The sequence below is a fragment of the Tiliqua scincoides genome, chromosome 9, assembly GCF_035046505.1.
Source record: "Tiliqua scincoides isolate rTilSci1 chromosome 9, rTilSci1.hap2, whole genome shotgun sequence".
NCBI lineage: Eukaryota > Metazoa > Chordata > Lepidosauria > Squamata > Scincidae > Tiliqua > Tiliqua scincoides.
The window spans coordinates 321,363-333,897 of NC_089829.1; the positions used below are offsets into that span (position 1 = coordinate 321,363).

The 12,535-nt window shown below is 51.3% G+C and overlaps 2 protein-coding genes across 4 annotated transcripts in view; both read left to right on the forward strand.

Moving 5' to 3' along the window:
* The first annotated feature begins 334 nt into the window (after positions 1–334).
* On the forward strand, positions 335–1,552 carry RNF186 (ring finger protein 186). The gene has a single exon (XM_066637883.1). It carries the CDS (start codon positions 335–337, stop codon positions 1,235–1,237), a length of 903 nt encoding a protein of 300 aa, XP_066493980.1. The 3' UTR covers positions 1,238–1,552.
* Positions 1,553–7,747: 6,195 nt separating this feature from the next.
* TMCO4 (transmembrane and coiled-coil domains 4) overlaps positions 7,748–12,535 on the forward strand; it is a 28,488-nt gene continuing 23,700 nt past the window's right edge. Inside the window, exon 1 of one of the 3 annotated variants that reach the window (XM_066637348.1) lies at positions 7,748–7,842. Coding sequence is in view for 1 of the 3 variants with exons in the window: in XM_066637347.1 (XP_066493444.1) it covers positions 8,364–8,456 (93 nt within the window). In the remaining 2 variants the exon portion in view is untranslated. Of the gene's footprint in view, positions 7,843–7,991; positions 8,045–8,343; positions 8,457–12,535 lie in introns of those variants that run through there. The other 2 variants (XM_066637349.1, XM_066637347.1) reach the window with 2 other exon arrangements.

Here is a 12,535-nt window from a genome sequence, read left to right on the forward strand (position 1 = left end):
CAGAGGGCACTGAGTTTCTTGGACACTGACTTCTCCTTGTATGACAAGCTAAAGCTGCCTTCTTAAGTTTTGTTTGCAAACTATAAAGAAAGGTTTGTTGTGTTGACCAGAGCAGCCTGATGGTGTCATAAAAAGCTGAGGCCGTTGGAGTTACTGATTAATGCTGATCCCCATCTTGTAAAAAAAGAAAAATAAATGCAAACGTCATTTCTCTCCCCAGTGGGCTGGGATGCTCGAGCGCAAACAAAGCGATCACTCTGTCTTCTGACAAAGAGCCTTTATAAGGAGAGCCGACCAAAGCACAGAGGCAATTTGCAGAGTGCTGATTGAAGCAATGGCCTCCTCTGTGGAAGGCTCTGTGGACACTTTGCACCTTGAGAACGAGGCCGTATCTGCTGCCGGGGGGACGGGCCAGCTGGGAACTGCAAAAGGGAAAGCCGTGCCAGTGGACCAGTGGCCAGAAGAGGCCCCTCCAAAACCGGACAGCAGTGCAGAATACGAAGATTCTTCTGCTGAGGAAGGCAGCGGCTGTTGTTCCCCCTCTGCAGATATTCCTCAACCAGGAGATGCAGAAATGGGGCACCCAGCCCCCCTGGAACCAGCCGTCTCAAGAATGGTGGGCTTCTCAGATCCTTCTGCAGGCCCCCCAGTGCGTCTGTCCAAAGTCTCCATTGCAGAAATGGACTGCCTCATCTGCTTCAACCGGTACAGTCCCTGCAGGCTGCCCAAGCTCCTGGCCTGCCAGCATGCTTTCTGCGCAGTCTGCCTTAAGCTCATCCTGCGGAATGAGGAGCAGAACTGGGTCATCACCTGCCCACTGTGCCGCAAGGTCACGCTGGTCTTTGGTGGCCTCATCTGCAGCCTCCGTGTCAAGGAGGACATCTTGGGCCGGCTGGAGGACCCCAACCCAGATGCCGAGGTGCCCCGTCCTTCCGAAGCTCCTGGCCAGAGCCAAGCTGACCACCAGGCGGACCCCCGAGGCCAAGAACACACCAGTGATGAGACCAACCGAGTGACCACCAAGAGACTGGTCTTGCTGCTGCTGCTGGTCGCCATGCTGATTGCCCTGGTGCTCCCGTTCATGTACACCGGCCTGCTCAAGTGGGCTCTCTGCTTTGTCGTTGCTCTGGGGCTCCTCGTGTCAGGAGTGCTTTGTTGCAACCCCAGCTGGAACTGCTCCAACCTCCGGCTGCCTCCCTGGAGGCGAAAGGAGACCCAAGTAGAGTCGGTGGCCTGACAGGACCTTGGTGTCTGCTTTTGTTGGAAGCCTGCATCGTGCATTCCATGTGCATCGCCAACTGCCAGGGTGGCCAAGGCACTGGTGGTGGGGCCCTCTCCCAGTCAAAGAGGGAGGCTCCAAACAGGAGCTCCAAAGGCAGCGGCTACTGGACGGCCACATCCTGGACTGGTCTGCCAGCTCAATCACATGGGCCTCATTCAATGCAAGAGGCAGGGGGTGAGGAGGACACTCCACTGAGGTTCTGTGCCAAGGAGGGCAGCTTCCATCCTTGCCTGCTGCTCCCTCCCAGTGCGGACTGAAGTTCACATGACACAGGACGTCTCTTTTCAGGAAGCAATGTGGCCATCGGGACTGTTGGCTGACGTGCCTTCAGAGGGGGTGAGACCAGTCCGATCGAGTGATGGATGGACAGGACCTCTGCTCTGGCATCTCTCGGTCCCCTTTCAGTGCCTTCCACCTCAAACTGCAGCCTGCAAGAGGGGACTTGACTCGAGGCCAGTAGCACTTGGCTGCTGGTTCCACCCAGTGATGCAGTGGGTGATGCACCCACAGCTACAGCTCTCTCTTTTCTTCCAAGCCAACTGGCAGGAGAGGAGGATAGAAGATGGGGGTGGAGAGCAGAGGGTTGCTGTCACAAGGGGCAGCAGGCAAATGGAGTCAAGGGGGGTTCTTGGCCAAGGCCTCAGGTGGGACTTGCCACTTCTAGGACCCCCAGCCCTGGAATCTCAGAGCAAATTAGTGGCTGCTACACAGCCATGACCCACCTGAGGCTGTGCCCCACTTCTGTTGAAGGCCCTCGATCTAAGCTGTGTGCTGCCACTTGTTCTCCAACAAATTCCCAGAGGAGGATGGAGCTTGTTATGCCAGTGGCACTAAATGAAGCCTCCATGTCCAGAGGCAACAAATGTCTGAATAACCAGTTGCCAAGCAGGAGAGCTGTTCATTGGCCTTCATGCCCTGCCCATTGGAGCAACTGGCAGACCACTGGGGGAAGCAGGATGCTGGACTGCCTTCTTTGGTCTGATCCAGAGGGGGTCTTTGCAGGGTCTTATGGAACCTCCATGTTCAGAAACAGTCTACCTCTCAGTGTCAGGTTCTGGAGACAAAGAGCAGGAGGCGGCTTTAGCTTTCACATCCTGTTTGTGGGCTTTCCAGTAGCGCTGGGGGGCAACTGGGAAACAGGAGGTCGGATTGAATGGACGTTTTGGGTTGAGGGCTTTTGTCATCTTCTTTTTGAAGTCCTGGAGGCCAGTGACTGAGGGCCCAATCCAATCCAACTTTCCAGCACCAGTGCGACTGCAATGCAGCTCCGAGATAAGGGAACAAATGTTCCCATACCTTGAGGAGGCCTCTGCGAATGCCTCCCCACCACAGATGCAGTGCATGCCCCATTGGCACAACTGCACTAGCACTGGAAAATTGGGTAGGATTGGGCCCTGAGTCTCCAGGTCACAGAATTGGGTACGCTGCATGCGGATTGGCTCCTTCCCATTGCACCCACACTCAGGGTGACAGAAGTTCTTTTGCAACGCACAATTCATAGATGAAGGGGGACTGTAATCTGCCTTTGGGGACCAAAAAGCCCAGCCAGCGGTAGTTTCTGCAAAACAATGTAATGCAAAGAGTTTGTCTTGTGCCTCTGTTCTGGTTGCTGTTTTGTGGAACGAAGGTTCGCAGCCATAAAGTCACAAGAAACACAGTTCAGGGGTATACTACCTGGAATCAGGATGACTGCAACACACAGCACTAAAATGGTATTATTCAAGAGAGGGATATGTACATGTGATAAGTTTTGATGTGGGAAGCCTTGTATAAAGATTTCTTCTTGAGATTCTGGCTTATGTCCTCTGATTATTTCTTCGTCCCTGCTGCACCCAGTTCAACCTGCTAACTAGTTGATGTCATAATGGGATTTGTTGCCAGAAAGCCATGGAAATCAAACAGGTAATGCTCTCCATGTCAAGATGATGGAGAAGCTTCACCTGTTGATTTCAGCCTGTCACGCAGCTATATATGACAATGGTATGGAAACAGAGTGCACAAGAGCTATCATGCTACTAGGATACAAATTACACAGGCCTACAAAATTGAGGGTCAGAAAAGTTTTCCCCAAACTTTATGGTGGTTTGATATGAATTTGGGATGCCGATTCCAAAAATGGCATCTGTTTTGCCCTATCATGTCTAGTTTTGAAGATATAGTATAACCTCATTAGTAAATGGTTCAAGTAGCTTCCTCATGAGGAAGCCATGGTGCAGGCTTCCTCATGACAAAGCTGCGTGAACCATTCACTAAAGAGGCTATACTATATCTCCAAAACTAGACATGATAGGGCAAAACAGATGCCATTTTTGGAATTGGCACCCCAAATATACCCAGGAATTGGTGTAACGTTTAAGGAAGCAAAATGTGTGTTGGCCTGTGTTACTTGAGGTGCAATTGCCAACTCTTTTATTCTATGCCTTTAACCACAGGGTCACCGACAGATGTTAGCCATGGCCACACTTATCTCCATGTGTGAAACTCTACAGCTTACGCAGCTGTTAAAAGCACAAGAGCAGGCCACTCCATCCTTTTTCTGGTCAGTTGGCAACTTTCCTTTGACATCTAGAAGCAGGTGTCTCTGCCATATCTATTTTACTTATAGCATGCTCTTGTGCATGGTTACTCAGACAAAAGTCCCACTGTCTTCAAAGGGGCTGCTCCCTAGAATGTGCATCGGGCTGTCATGAATTGAGAAAGAAGTAAATTCCTGTTCCTCCTCACCACCCTTTTCAAAAACCTCTTTGGCTGGAGCTCTTATATAAACGCCCAGCTTCAAGTGATAGTCTCTAATCCTGTATGTAGAGCCTCCTTCAACACGTCTCAGGCACACTCTAGTAGTTGGCAACCTTGTCTCGAAAGACTCTGGTATTTCTGACCACTCATAAACACACTCTGAAAGGTGGTTCTGGAACAGCGTCTAGTGTGGCTGAAAAGGCCAATCCGGGAGTGACAATCCCTTCCACACCGGGAGCAAGTGCAGTCTCCCTGGTCTGTCTCCCTGGCTATGGGCCTTCCTTCTTTGCCTCAGTCTGTTGGCCAAGTGTTTCTTCAAACTGGGAAAGGCCATGCTGCACAGCCTGCCTCCAAGCAGGCCGCTCAGAGGCCAGGGTTTCCCACCTGTTGAGGTCCACTCCTAAGGCCTTCAGATCCCTCTTGCAGATGTCCTTGTATCGCAGCTGTGGTCTACCTGTAGGGCGCTTTCCTTGCACGAGTTCTCCATAGAGGAGATCCTTTGGGATCCGGCCATCATCCATTCTCACAACATGACCGAGCCAACGCAGGCATCTCTGTTTCAGCAGTGCATACATGCTAGGGATTCCAGCTCGTTCCAGGACTGTGTTGTTTGGAACTTTGTCCTGCCAGGTGATGCCGAGGATGCGTCGGAGGCAGCGCATGTGGAAAGCGTTCAGCTTCCTCTCCTGTTGTGAGCGAAGAGTGCATGACTCGCTGCAGTACAAAAGTGTACTCAGGACACAAGCTCTGTAGACCTGGAGTGTGTAGGCACCCTCTACACAATCCCATTCTGCACAAAACTCATGACTTCTGGAATTTACAGACACAGATGTAGTGATAGGTAATTTGGCAAAAACATGGGGGATGTGAAGTCTATTGATGGCTGTTAGTCATTATAACAAAATAGAAGAACCTCCATATTCAAGAGCAATTTACCTCTGAACACCAACTGCTGGGAGGAGAGCAAACTTCCTGCCATGCCTTTGTGACTTGATTACTGTTTTCCTGAATGTCACTGGACTGGGGTCATGCTTTGAAATTCATTGAATGTTTAGGACAGATGAAAAGACGTACACAGCGTGGAAGTCATCTGTGGAACTCACCACTACAGGATGAAGTGATGTCTGTAGCTTAGATGGGTTTTAAAAGGGGATTATTCGACATATTCATGGCAGGCAAGTCTTAGCAATGGTTTCTAGTCAGACCTCCAGGTGCAAGGGCAATCTGCCCTCCTACTCCAACAGAAGCCAACTAAATGCGTTTTGGGCCTGATACAGCAGGTCTTTTCTTGTGTTATTATGCTCCTGGCTGGACCTTTGCTTTGCACTGGTAGGGCTCTTACACAGCAAGCACACATGATCCCCTCACCACATGCAGCACAATTTGTAGAGATAATTTTCCAGCACAAAATCCACAAAACAATAATCTTAAGTACCTTTTGCTTGCGGAGACTTGAGATTTCAGCTCTTCATAAGTTTTAAAATTCAAGACGCAGACCTCATCTCCAGCATAGGCACTGAAAAAAGATGGACTGATGTGCACTATCTAGAAATGACATCTAGGCTGCCCTTGATGTGAAAAGCTGCCCTGAGATTTGCAGCACAGGCCCTGGGGGCCAGGCCAGAACTAACTGTGAATTTCTCTCTTTTCTCCCTCCATCAACAGGCAGCCTTGTAGACATCAAGAGGAAAAACATGCCTTGTTCTCCCAGAATATCATAAGTATACTCTGTGCGAAAAGTATACTCTTTCAAAGGCATAAGTCATTCCTTGGTGAAACTGCAGGTTTGTGCAGGAGACAATCTCTCCCACTCACACACACTCAATGAAAAGACTAAAAATAGAGCTTCCGAAGAGGCCAGGAAACATGTCAGTTATCTGGTGACAATAGGTGCTCTGTGAAAATAACTAGACCCATTCCCACAATGCTTTGCCATGCTTTTTCACCTGAGTTTCTTTGCTCACACTTCCCACATTCAACAGCCTTGCTGGTTTTAGAGTAGCAGAATGGGCCAAAGCGCCTGCAAAAAGCTTCCAATGCATGGAACAGATGAACCCCTCCTGGCGTCATGATAAGGCACGCATCTCCTGTTGGCAGCCAGGCTTGGAGAAACATTCAGGAGAGCTGTCAGTGTTCAGAAGCGATCACATCAAGCTAGAGAGACTGCCAGCATGATTCGTGGGAAGCAGGGATTACACTCAGTGGTAGAGCTGCAGCTTTGCAGGTAGAAGGTCCCAGATGCAAAATCCACTTGTGCTGAATAGGGGGTTGGACTAGAGGCCCTCTAGGACCCCATCCAAATCTACTGTTCTACAATTCTGTGAAACCGCAACATCTCCAGTTAGCTAGAAAAGGCTTACTTTGACTTCCTCAGTATTTTGACCACTTTTCCAAGAGATCTAAGTGGTTTTGGAAAATTGATGAGAATAACCATACACACGTAAATTAATACCATATCTATAAATACTAAAATAAAACCAAGAAGCAATTATAGAGTTGCAGAAGCTGTTGCCTAAAAAAAAAACAGCGTAGGGCCTTCAAAAGTCACCCTAGGAAGGGAGATCTACCGGCAATGGGGCCAGCGACGGAAAGGTCCTGACTCTTGTACCCACCTACTGGGCCTTTGTCAGGGGCAGGTCAGGGAGCAGGGCTTTGGGCGCAGATCTCGGGGGCTAGGCAGGCTGCTATGAGAGAATGTGGCCCTGCAGGTGATGCAGGCCCCCCAGATTGCTAAGGGCTTTAAGCCATTTCTGCCCAACTTTGCATATAGGCAACAGGAATCAAACATGTCCCCTTCAGCCCAGTTCTAGCCAGGGATGGGCGACTCGACTTGAAACACTCAAACTCGACTCCAAACACACGTTTTCCCAGACTCGTGCAGGGAGGCAGAGCCTCCCCACTGGAGTCCTTCAACACGAGGGATGTGTGGTGGGGGGGGCAGGTGAGGCAGAGCCTCCCCACTGGGGTCCTTTGAAAAGCAAGGGGTGTGTGGTGGAGGAGCAGGTGAGGCAGAGCCTCCCCACTGGAGTCCTTCAAAGACGCAAGGGGTGTGCGGTGGGGGGGCAGGTGAGGCAGAGCCTCCCCACTGGAGTCCTTCAAAAAGCGAGGGGTGTGCGGTGGGGGGGCAGGTGAGGCAGAGCCTCCCCACTGGAGTCCTTCAACACTAGGGATGTGTGGTGGGGGGGCAGGTGAGGCAGAGCCTCCCCACTGGAGTCCTTCAAAAAGCGAGGGGTGTGCGGTGGGGGGGCAGGTGAGGCAGAGCCTCCCCACTGGAGTCCTTCAAAGACGCGAGGGGTGTGCGGTGGGGGGGCAGGTGAGGCAGAGCCTCCCCACTGGAGTCCTTCAACACGAGGGATGTGCGGTGGGGGGGGCAGGTGAGGCAGAGCCTCCCCACTGGAGTCCTTCAAAAAGCGAGGGGTGTGCGGTGGGGGGGCAGGTGAGGCAGAGCCTCCCCACTGGAGTCCTTTGAAAAGCGCCCCGCTGCTGAGGCGCGCAAACAGGCTCGAGCCACCGCTGCGAGCACTTCTGGAAGGACTCCGGGGAGGCTCTGCCTCACCTGCCCCCCCCGCCTGGCTCATCTCTGCAGGGCGACGGGGGGGGCGAGCGCGGCCTGTCGCGGCCCCCCGCGCTGAGCAGGCGCGCCGGCGCTGGCCGCACTCCCAGCACTGCCCGCCCGGAGAGCGGTGTGCGCAGCGCCTTCCCCGCGTGCCGCGCCGGCCTTCCGGAACAGCCCCGCGGGCAGGCGGGCAGGCACGCGCACGCGCTCGGCCCGGGGCTGGAGGGAGCGGCGCCGCCCGCTGGGCCCTTCCGCCCGGGACGGCCAGGTGAGGCTGGCTGGGCGGGCCGGCGCGGAGGGAGGAAGGGACGGAGGGGCTGCCCGGGCCGCTCCCACCGGGCGCCTTCTCCGCGCGCAGGAGCCGGGCGGGCGGCCGGCGGAAGGGCGGGCTCTCGGCCAGGGCCCCGACTCCCGGGGAGACCTGCTCAGGCCCGCGCTCTGCGCTCGCACTCGGGGCGGGCTTCGCGCTGGTGAGCCGCTGGCGCCAAGGCCTGCCCCGCTGCAGGGCCTCCGCCGCGCAGGCGCGGGGCTGCAGTGCCGGGCCTGGCTCTTTCGCTGCCCGGCTGTGCGGGAGAGACTGCAGGCGACGTGACCGGCCGGCGCAGAGCCTGCCCGCTGCCCGGGGTGCCCCGGGAGTCACTGGTGAGCGCCCGCCGCCACCGGGCGCGCCGCAGCCAACTGCAGGAAGAGGCTCAGGGCGGGCGGGACGGTCTCCGGCGCTGCCACCGCGCAGAGCCTCCTACAGCTGTTGGCTGCGTTGCGTTCCCGGCAGGGGTGGAGCCGGGCGCCATGGCCGTGTGGCCCCCGAGTGATGCCAGGAGGGAAGGGCACGCACCGGGACCGGAAGCAGCCCCGCCTGGAAGAGGCGGAATGGAAGTCCAGGTCTGTCTCGGCTCCAGGTCTGGGGGGGAGCCCAGATCTGCCCACCCGGCAAACTGGCCACGGAGGCCGGTTCAATCAAGAACCCAGGTCTACCCACTCCATTGACCTGGTCTCTGGAGTTGGACCAGGTCAGCCAGGCCCTCCCCCACCACACACACTGGATCTGATCCTGGTTTCTGGGCGGCAGGTGTCTAGGGGTCCCCTGAGTACCACCAGACACCCCCTCAAGTACCACTGGTGATATCTGTACCACTGGTTGAGAAACACTGCGCTAGTCCCTATGAGTGTGTCATGGTTGCAGGCCAGTAGTTTTCAAACTGGGGCGTCATGACGCCCCAGCCTGAAGACCCTGGCCTCTGCCCCCTTAAGGGACGGGGCCAGCGAGGAGGCAGCGCCCCAACCCCCAGGATTGCATCGCTAACCTAATCACTAATGCACTCACCAGTCGCTGCAGCAGCTGTCCTGGGGTGTGGGGAGCCCTGAGCAAGTATCTGCAGGGCTCCCCAGGTTTCTAAAAGTGAAAATGGAGCGATTGTGCTCCACCTCTGCAAAACTGGAAGTGGAGCGTGGTTGCTCCACTTTCACTTTTGATGACCTGGGGAGCCCTGCAGATGCTCACACAGGCCCCCTGCACCCCAGGACAGCTGCTGCAGGGACTGGTGAGTGCAGCCCAGTCCCTACAGCCCTGTTAGCGACCCAGTCGCTGCCTCCTCCCCACCCCCACTGAGACTTACTGTGGTTGCAGGTTTGCTTTTCATCACAGGTGGAATGGCCAATGGGCTTGTTAAAATGCACTTGTTGAAATAAAAGGACTCCCCACTATCAAATAGAATGATTACAATTCATAACACTGGATGTGGTTGCGCAGCTTCCAAAATGTCACATCTGACAACAAGCACACTCTGGGGTGTATTTGCAGCACTCCTAATTTTTCATCAAGCATTGTGACTGTCTGAGCCATTCCCCATAAAACTGAAATCAGGCATGCGTTTTTAAAAGCCATAATGACTCAAGATACTTCAACTAATGCTTATTACTGCCGTTTACTAATTATGCTTCCTTTGATTTAAAATGTCGCCCTGGCCCTCTCCCAAGCTCATGAGGGGGGGGAAAATGTTCATTTCTATGCCTTGCTTAGTTATATTTATAATTAAACTTCTCTGATCCCCATGCCCTATTTTTCAATAAATCCTAGTATGTCTCACTGAAATAATTACACATTCCTTCCCTGTTTACCTTCTGCCTCTACTTTCCTCTCCCTTTTTGTACTGTTATCTAGATTGTATGGCTCTCAGGGCAGGGACCTATCCCCTTATGCTTTGTAGAGGGGCATGAATGTGAGTGGAATACATATAAATAATTATTGATAATACAATAAAACCCTTTTCCCTTCCCTTTCAGTTTAAAAAAAAAAGATCAAATCTGAGGGATGTCGTCCCACAGACCACTGCAATGAGATACAGATCCAAATCCATTGTGATGTGGTTTGGTGTAGTACAGGGGTCTCCAAACCCCGGCCCAGGGGCCAGATGCGGCCCGCGGCAAGCCTCTATCCAGCCCACAGCCAGCCTCTTGTCCCCTGAAAGCCTCTGGCCCACTTGACCGGAACTATGCTCTGGTTGCGTCTGGAGGGTGTTCAAAGGCCAGAGAGGTTGAGTGAACGAACCCATTCATTCATTTATTCACTCACCTAAGTTCCATCTCTAATTTATTTAAATAAATTTTATATTTAAATTTTTTTCCCAGCCCTCAACACCATGCCAGATATTTTATGCGGCCCTCTTGCCAAAAAGTTTGGAGACCCCTGGTGTAGCACATGGTCCCCTTTTCTGCATTCCTGGCCGGCCACCTTCTGTTCTATTTCCTTTGCCTTTCTTTTTCTCTCCAGGCTTTATTGAAACTAGCAAAGTTGGCAAAATGTTCAATTGGTTTCACTAGGGCTCATGTCTTTTTACATTTTGTTTCCTATGACATTTTTGATTTTGATAATACAAATGTCAAGGGAGAAGAAAAAAACCCACAATAAAATCTAACTGTAGATTAAAATAAAATCTTAAGGTTAAGAAAATTTAGGGACTGTGGGCCTTAGAACACCAATTTTCTTGGGGGCTCCTTGCTGGTTGGCATTGTGGTAAAAGGGATCCAGGACAGATGGATCTCTGGACTCATCTAGCAGGGCTCTACTTATGTTCATGATTTAATGATAAACAGCCTTTGAAATGAAAATGATTGCCATGAGAGATCAGAATACTTGAACATGGAGAAGATGAGAAATTTGGCAAGCGTGACATTATTATTATTATTATTTATTAAGTATTTATATACCGCTTTTCAACTAAAAGTTCACAAAGCGGTTTACAGAGAAAAGTCAAATAACTAAATGGCTCCCTGTCCCAAAAGGGCTCACAATCTAAAAAGTTGCAAATGAATACCAGCAGACAGCCACTAGAACAGACACTGCTGGGGTGAGGAGGACCAGTTACTCTCCCCTTGCTAAAAAAAAAGAGGAGCACCCACTTGAAAAAGTGCCTCTTACCCAATCAGCAGGGGTTTGTTGTTGAAGGGCAAGCAGTAATCCAGCTGTAAGTCTCTCCCTGTTGCCTTTTTTTTTTTTAATGTTGCATTATTGCCCATTCTTAAAATGGGCAGTGTCATCCAGGATAATAAGTAACTATAGAAGCCAATAGGCATTGGGAACCTTTTTGACCAACTCCAGGTTTAAAAGTGATGTGTCTAGCCCCTATGGTGATCTCATGGGTTCAGTCAAATTTGTGATGCCCTCCTAATCTGCCTGTGCTGATGGGATGCTGATTGAAGCCTGAATATCTTTTCTTCAAATATCATTTCAAAGCTTTTTTACGGGGGGAGGGGGGAACCTTTAGAGTCAGTTCTGCTTCCTTGCATAAAACTGTTTGCCATAAAGCTGCACGTGCCCTCAACCAGGAGATTATGATGCTCTGCTCACTTGTTTATGTTAGCTAGGAAAGTCATTAAAACTGGAAATAAAATTCTGAGAAACTTGTTTTACAATCCAGGTCAGTTCTTCGGGAAGTGGAAACTGATATGTAAGAATATTATTTGTCAACCAGATAAACTATGTTCTTTGGACACTGTCCTACAGACCACTGTGAGAACACTAGGAGTTGTGAAATGCACTAGGAGAAACCTAGTTTACCAGCCAAGATTATCTGCATCTGGTCATCTCTGTGAAGTAGGAAAATTGTTTGCAGGCAACTAAATACAGTTTGGTTACAGATTCTTAAACACTGGAAGAGAGAGAGCTGATTCTTTTATCTCCAAAATTGTTTAAGTTATAAGAAGACTCTAAGTAAAAATACATTTCCTTTATTAATTCAGTTTTTCGTTTAATCACTGTTTTTCTTACTCTTAAATGGTTGCCTGTTTGGTTCAGTTCATACAAGGCCATTTTATTTGATTTGCATGCCGGGTAACGTTTTTGGAAATGTATTTGCAAACACCAGAAATCAGTGCAGTAATGACCAACGCAGTATTCCTAACCCAGGGAAGGCAAAGGGCCTGTTGTTTCTTCAGAGCAAACCAAACATGCTGTTGAGGGAACTGTGAATTGCATCTGTCCTCGAATCCTAGTTGCAGGGAAACAAAGGTGGGAGGGAAGCATGCCTTTCACATTCAATGAAAGCCAATGGTCACATTCAGTGTGTGGGTTTCTTAGATGCAGCTGGTGGAGAACCAAGATGCTGGACATGACAGGGCCCTTGACCTGCTCCAGCTTCCTTGCAGTTCTCTCTAGCCATGACAGAAGATGTGGGTGAGGCAGAGAAGGATCAAAGTCAGTGAAAACATTGCAGACACATTAGCAAAGGTGGAGGTGAGCTTCAGGTGACGTAATGGAGACAGTGTCAATAGAAGTCAAATGGGCTCCTATAAACCATCAGGTTGTGGTTGGGGTGGCTGCTATGGAGAGGCCTCTGAGTGGCCCTTGCACTGCCCATTTGCAGTCAGGGAGCCAAGGGACCAGGCTGATGAACCCAGGCTGTCTCACCCAAGAAACCAGCCAAAACCAGCCAGCCCACAAGGGCTGGAGAAATGTGCTGGAG